General features: G+C 41.1%; 1 protein-coding gene across 1 annotated transcript in view; it reads right to left on the bottom strand.

Moving 5' to 3' along the window:
- TSPAN3 (tetraspanin 3) overlaps window positions 1-7149 on the bottom strand; it is a 35225-nt gene extending 28076 nt beyond the window's left edge. The window contains exons 1-2 of the mRNA XM_035899515.1: window positions 6953-7149; window positions 5470-5503 (exon numbers count right to left, since the gene is read on the bottom strand). Coding sequence (XP_035755408.1) covers window positions 5470-5503; window positions 6953-7149 — 231 coding nt within the window. The remainder of the gene's footprint in view (window positions 1-5469; window positions 5504-6952) is intronic.
- Window positions 7150-7803: the final 654 nt, after the last annotated feature.

Genomic DNA, 7803 nt, shown 5'->3' with positions numbered 1-7803 from the left:
ATTAATTGTCCTTCACTGGTAGCAAATGATCTCATAGGAGTCACTCCATGCATTTCTTTGCCTTTTGATGGACTTGTACACTGTGAGCTTTCAGATAATGATCAAATGTTGGAAGCAAGGTCCATTTTATTGCCACAGAGGGATGTAGAAGGAATGAGAACTGTTCATGACTGAGGGAGGGGAAAAAAAAGGTTGAGATTAGTTTATTATATTTTCGTTATATCATCTGACTTAACCTACACGAAATGCAATTTTTAATACTGAAGACATACACACACATACACACTGCGTTTAAATACAATTTTCATGAACTAATTATGGACTAATATATCCTTGTTCAAATACATCAGATGGCATGCAGGATGTTTGTGTGGTCTAATTTGATTTATTCTAACACACATTTGATATCAGTCACTGTAGTGTTGTGGTAAGTGTTGGCATGCTGGAGGGATACCTTTCAGATTTGAGAAGCACCACAGAAAAACAGAGTTTGAAGCTAAAAGCCTGATGTTAGACAGAATCTGAAACAATTCTCATATAGATCCGAAGGACTACACAGAAAGCATGATATGAAAAAATTCCGTTTAGAAACATGTTATTGCTATTGGCAGCTTTCCCAGAGGTACATTAACATTGTTTTTATTAAGATGTAGGTGTAGGTTTGCCTCAAAGTCCACTCTGATGATGGAGAACAATTTAGTCTGTGCAGGTCATCCATTTCATGCTGTGAAAAAAAAGAAGAAATCATGGCACCATCCATTCTGTTCTTTGGTATCTTTTCCACCAAACTACAAATAGCACCTTCTTCCCTTCTCACTCCCCCATCATTAAATTTTCTGTGTGAGCTCTCTGCCAGCTCCAGTTGGCTCGTTTTTCCAGGATCTATATCCTGGAAAATGGCTTCGGCATAACATTACCTTTCCTTTGGCAGCAGAGCATGCTAACAAAGCCTTTCTGTCTCCACACCTGCAGGCATACACTCCTGTCCCTGCTCTGCCCCACTCCCTTTCCAGCTGGGCCAGTGCAACTATTTGAAGAGAGGGCGATGCTTTTTTATTCAGAAACAGCTAGGCAATGCTGAAGAAGTGGCTGGGGGAGGGGAACTTCTTAAATGAGCCCTGCTGTTAAGGAAAGGTTTGCAAAACCTCAGAGCATAGTTTGATGAGATTTCCCTTTATGCATCACTGTCGGCTTCAGCAGCCTTTTGCTGGCTTCTCCATTCTCCCTAACCCTGCTTCACATGGCGGTAACAAAGATACCAGTATAAGTATTTGTGTAACCATGGAGACGAAGAGGAGGGAGCAGGTTATGGTAAAAAATAACTCAGGGAAGAGAACGTTGTATTTTTAACCTGGATTTTTCCCCCGGTATGTTCACTGGATGGTCCCCAAGAGAACGTGCACCAGCCTACCTGTCAGGGCCATGAACAGGCAGAAGTGAACAGTGGGCAAGCCTGGGTTACTTATTTGCTTTCAGCAGAAATGCTCCTCAGACTTCACCCTCCAAGAACCTGGAATGTGTTTCACCTTATTCACCAGTGTCTGTATAGTCCTGACTGGTACTGTAAGCTACTCCCCAGGTTGCTTCTGTAGCCAACAGAAAGTGAAAAGATGGTTCATCGCATCCTAAAGGAAGTATTTAAGGTGAAGTGGATCACATCTGGAGGGACACCTCTCAATCCATTAAACATAGAGGACCCTGAATGAACAGCTTAGGTGTCTGGCCAGATGAGCTCTCCTGAATCTAGACTGTTCCTGTTCCCTGCAGCTCTCAGCCAAAGGTGTGCATGATTCCTTACAGATTTCCAGTGTGGTTCTTGCTATTAACTAAAGCCACATGTCTCTCAAGAATGATGATGTGCACTCTTTCAAACCATTTCCACTAGTATGAATTTAACATGCTGTAAACAGACACTATATAAACCATCATCACTTGCTATTGGTTTTTTTTGTTCAAAATTCAGCTGTTAAGGTCTTCCTCTATAAGCTTTAATGCTCTTTGTACTGTCATGCCTGTTCCATGTGCATATTCTGTACATCTGTATTGCCTTTTCCCTTTTACAGGATCCACTTCAAGCCAGTTCACCACTCCCTCACCCTACCTATTTAAGTTTGTGTTTTACCTGCTAAGAAAGTGTTTCTCAAAGAAAACAGATTTTAAAACTGATGTAAATATGAGACAGTAAGTCAGTGACAGGCAGAAAGACAAATCAAATAAATAGGCTTCCTTATACTTTGGCCTGTGTAACTACTGCCCGGGCACATCATCCAGCATGCATGTCCCTGTGTCCTCATTACATGATGGGTACGACTTCATTTTGGTTATGTGGTGGCACACCCTGGGGGTATGGCTTGGGGGACACAGGGACTTGGGGCATCTCTGTAAGGTAGTATGGGGCCTTCCTGCCTCAGATGCCAAATACCCTTTTCGGAGTTCATTACATAATCTGCAGCTGAAGTGCTTTTGAAGAAAATACCATTACATTATTTCATTCTTGTAACTGCTATTTCTCTACCTTGTTTGGAAAATTGATAAATCTTTTTTAAAAAAAACCCGAACTCCCTAAAAACCTAGCTATAGTCACAAACCAGTTAGCAGGGCTGCCTTTGCTTCTGCAAAACAGCACTACCAAACTGTTCTCTTGGTGCCATCTGTAGCTTCTAAGAGCTGTTCGAAGATTTAGCATCTGTGTTTGTACACACCCCTTTTAACAACGATCTTTGCAGTTTACTAATGGTTAGCTCTATTATACTGAGAGGAAGAGGGTATTGCAGTTAAAGCACATACATACTCCATGGATGGAGAACCTTGCCTGCGTTCACTTCATGGTACTAGGAAGTTCATGTAACCTCTTTTTCTAATTTCCTCACAATTTCTCGAGGCTGTTAGTATATTATGAGTCTTTAGCTGACATCTAGGAGGTCTGGAGCTTCTGGAAAGCAGGACTTCTGCTGTAACTGTTGAGCTCCCTCCCATGGATATTCTGCCTATCCTCTTAGGAATGCTCAGGGTGAGACCTTTATGGTTACGATTGGCAAAGTGTTTTTAACATATACATACATTCAGCTGCGGTTCCAGTAGAGTGAAAGGTCTGGAAAAAACTACTTGGTACTTTCCAAATGGGTAAAGATAATTAAAAGGAAAGTAACTCCTCTTGTATTTGTAACAGCAATGTTTACTTCTGTACTCTGTAAATGTCTCTTTTCCCTTCTAAATTTTTGTTTCCCAGCTGCCAGATACTTAGTCCTCCTCAACCATTACAAGGAAAATTAAACATCTTCCTTACCACTTGTGTTTTGCTGACTCGCAGTCTGAAATCAGCACTCTGAGTAATTCTAGCACGCCAACTGTGGCTCAGTATCCAGAAGTAGCAACAAACTGGTATCAAGGAGGTGAATCCAGCTAGAAAAAAATAGAAAATGTTAAGCTTTGTGTAGTATCCTCCTCATTGTTTTAGCCCTTCTGTATAGGCCAGTTTTTCAGGGGAATAATTTATGTCATCCAATATTATGTGTATTTTAGTGCTCACTTAATGACAACCTAATATTTCAAACAAAATACAACTTCCATAATGAGATACCTCGTTTCTGCCAGGATGTTATTAGGGTACATGCTACAGTGATCTAATGAGATTGACCTTCATTTCATATGAAATTGCTCTCCTCCTGAAACTATTTTTAATGGCCAGCTTGATTTATGCAAAGGGACCTATAGCAATAGCCTTCATTTAGGGGAAATAAATGATTCAAATAATTATAAATTTTATGAAAATGACAAGTTACTTTAAAGTGCTACTATATTTTTACCATGTAATACACCGGTTGAGTGCAACATTGTGCAAGTCTCATGTGGCTTTGTTCTCTCTCTGCAAAGAACAAAGTAAATGAGTTCAGTTCATAATGGGTATAAGATAAAAAACATGTAATTGCCAACAGGGAGTGTATTTTAGCAGCTCCTAGGCTTTCGCCTTGAGGGTATCTTACTCCCTGGAGTGCTATTTGCTGCCATCTACTGGACATTGCTCAAATTTTCAAGGAGACGGTAGGATCGGTGCTCCAGTCTGTTTCTGTTCTCCTGATATTCAAAGCCGTAGTGCGTATGACTTCTAATGCATATTTTAATGCGACGAATCCTTCTTTAAAGGGTGATGAGGGAGAAAAAGAGGAATCCATATTTGTGCTGAATATATGTGCTGATTGTGTTAAAATTCTTGATTAGGTGAAGGAGAGTGGTTATAGCATTTCAGAGGGAAGGCGAGCAGGAGATGGATACAATTGGCGTTACATTAATAATAGATAAGAATGCTATGCTATTCTGTAGTTATGTTAATCTGAAAAGCCTAAGTATCTTACTAGTATTACTTAATCCTCACTACATCCTCAGAAGATTTCTTTTATTATATGGTACCAGTTTTATGGACTGATGTCACGTATCCACTGTGAGGCAGAATATCTTCAGGCTTTGCATAAGTATTTCCCATTGTAGGATAAATGATATAAAAATTATAGGACTAAATATTTTCTTAGTGCAGCTAATGCATTTCTCCCATATATTCCATACTTTCTGCAGACCTGGCTGCAAATGCCATGCTTGTAAATGCCTCTTCAAAAAATCCCAACAAGATTTTTCTGAATAAGCAGCCTAACCAAAATGGGATTTGAGGTGGAAAGAGTAAGATGCAAATGAAACTTTAAAGGAAAGGCTACACAAAAATAACAGGAACAACATATTTCCTCAAAGACCATACGTGTTTCCACATTAAGACAAAGAACTTTCAAGTCTGTATGTACAGCACCATCTGGTGACTTCTGCACAGCAGGATCCCAAAGCAGGGATTTATGTACCCTGCCACATCGTAGACAGTGAGTCAGTCGATATCCCCCAGCAGACCTGCTCCTTATGTTCTCACTGCCAGATACAACTTCCTCACAAATGCAGAAATACGCTTTCATTCCTATTTCCAGACTTTGACTATTGTCATTATTATTTGTGCAGATGAACAGGAGGGTTTGCTGGTGCCTGTGGCATTCTCCTCCTCATGTCTTACTATATAGGCATGCTTTCCTTTTATCTGGGAAGGGCTGCACAGGCAAAACTCACTGTTTACAGTCTCAGCCCTGGTAGTAGTCAGCAAGCACATAGATCATGATCTAGCACTTAGCCTTTCTTGGCTGCCCATCTTCCCGCCTTGCTGAGGCAGCAGTTCGGTCTGTGCCTTTGCTTTTCCTGCCCACTGTTCCAGTCTGTCCTCTATTTTGCAGCTGTCCCACGTAATGCTGCATTCACCTCGCCACAGAACAAACACAGGAGAGATCTGGCTAGATCACCACTTTGCTGTAGGGTGCGGATGGTGAAAGGTAATAGTTGTTGGTGTTTACTTCCACAAAGCCAGTGAACTGGGTGCTCCATTTGTAAGCGTCATCCTTGGGTGCCTTTTGTGGATACATGGATTTTGAGCAGTCTTATCACCGAAACAGTTAGACTCCAAGCGGTTTTAGTTTTCCTGTAAGCAAAGAGCAGGCAAAAAGATTCAGAGCTTAATTCTCCAATGCATTACACCATAGTACCATTGATTTCAGTACATTTCTATTTCATCTTAAACCCAAAGTAATTGACTGGAATATGATGTTTTTAACCCATAAATCCTCTCTATCCCACACATCTCAGGCAATCACCTCAGCAGCTGTGGATCTCTGAATCACTTACATGAGTTTCCTTACCACTGAAGAAAATATATCTCCTTTGTTTCAGTAGAATAGCCCATGGACTTAGCAAAAACATCATGTGTCTGTGTCTAGATACAGCATATGAAGTTCTTCCTCCAGCAGTAATCACACAAATGCTGCAGGAATGAAGTGCTGTTACTAAGCCTTATTTCTTTTTTTTTTTCATGTAGCAGCTTTCCAAATTCATTAGAAAACAGTTTCTTATAATTTGGCACAGTTGACCAAGCTGGTTACAAAATCAGTCAATACTGTAGGTGAGAAACAGTAGGGTGCCGGCAGTTTATCTGATGAGCTGTTCTGTTGAAGCAGACAGGTGTATCTATTTTAGTGGCAAGGGAAGGATGAGGATCAGAGATCACACATTTGCCAATGATACTGCATTGTATAAAATCTCCCTCCCAGAGTGTCCAAAGTCCTTTGCTTTCTGATGAAACAACCTGGCATGACATATATGTCAGCTTGCATGGCTGTGAAGCCTGCAAGGATGCTCTGAGGATCTTTTGGAAGGGTAGAGAACTTGCTGAATGTTAAAATAGAGCTTTATACTGAGGTTTAATTCGATAAGGAGTGAACACCATTGTAAATTCAGAAGCCAGTAGCTCTGTAAACCACTGAAGGAATCTATATTTCATCATTTGAAAGCTCATATTTTCATCTTCTTTTTTTTTTTGTTTAATCCCTTGGGAACTTCTCTGTAGTGAAAGATGCCATATATTAGTGTAGGCTTTTAAAATGTATTTATATATAAGCAATAGGGAGAACATATGCTATACTACTGTTATTGATTGATTTTGGTTAAAAAGGCAACAATAAAACCCAGTGAAAACAAAGGCAAAAGATCAAATTTGCAAATTCCTAACTGCAATAACACAGTCCCTTTGAAATATATTTTTAAGGACAGTCCTGACCACGGTGGATTTGTCTGATAAACCTTTGTTCTCTTTTCTCTTGTTGACAGTTGGAGTTGTAAAGCTCCCAATAACCTGAGTGGTACAAAGGGACAGGAATCCTGTTGTTCTTTTCTTGAGGGTAACACGCATCTCCTTTTACCCAAACCTAATGGAAAGTGGCAGGTCGGTGTTGAGGACAGATGGAGTTTACTGACCCTGTAAGGAACGCGGTGCCAGCCTGGTCAGGTTGCATGTCTTACCCCTTCCCATTCTGAACAACCAGAACACTGGGTCAGGGCAATATTGATGTGGGGCGTGCGAAGATCCTTTGCTCACCTCACTTTGTGTGGTATAGTTGCTGAGGCAAATGGTTGCAGGGTGGCCAGCCACTGAACCTTGGTACCTCCAACCGTGGGTCCCACCATAGGATAGCTTTGCCAGGGATCCGCTGCCTTTTTGTTAAGAGCTTCTGACTTCTGAGGTTTTCTGGTTAAGTCATTTAACTGTCTAGGGGTTCCTAGGCTCACGGCCATGCTGTGTTACCATCTGACACACTCAGCACATATGCAAGAATATGTTACAGCTGCTCCTTTCGTATCTTTCATCTGCATGCCATAAGCTGGGCTCTGAGATGTTTTGAATCAGCATAGCTCTGTGGCCTTCAGTGGAGCTATCTTAATTTACATTCAGACCTCCGCAGACAAAAGATGCACCTCTGTAAAATGCATATCTGGATCCAAATGCAGCCTCCTTGAGCAGCCAAACTCTTGCCTAGCCAGAGATCTGCCATATGCAGGGGGATTCTCTGAGTCTGAAGTGCAGCAAGTTGCACACTGAACTTGGGCATTTTTCCTGACTGTAATTGCAATTGATTTTTCGAATCAACAGGGAAAAGCCATTCTGTCATTGATGTAGAACACGGCTGTGTTTACCGCAAGGAAGGCCTTTTCCAGAGATGTAAAGCATTCCAGAGCCCAGCCATGCACCGCTCGGGTAAGCAGTGTGGCTGTTTTGTGTTTCGGAGGGTTATGTGCAGTTATGGCCTTTATTCTTAAAGTGACCTATTTGAGTAGAGAGAAGAACTGTTCTGTATAAGGGCAGCTATTTTGAACTTACGATGTTTTGGAGAGAGGAGGAAATGCAGTGAAGGATAGAATTAGGTCACCACTTCAGGATGCCAAGATTTT

Source organism: Egretta garzetta, unplaced genomic scaffold, assembly GCF_000687185.1.
Source record: "Egretta garzetta isolate BGI_Z169 unplaced genomic scaffold, ASM68718v1 scaffold287, whole genome shotgun sequence".
NCBI classification, from domain to species: Eukaryota; Metazoa; Chordata; class Aves; order Pelecaniformes; family Ardeidae; genus Egretta; species Egretta garzetta.
This window is presented reverse-complemented; position numbering and strand designations above follow the sequence as displayed.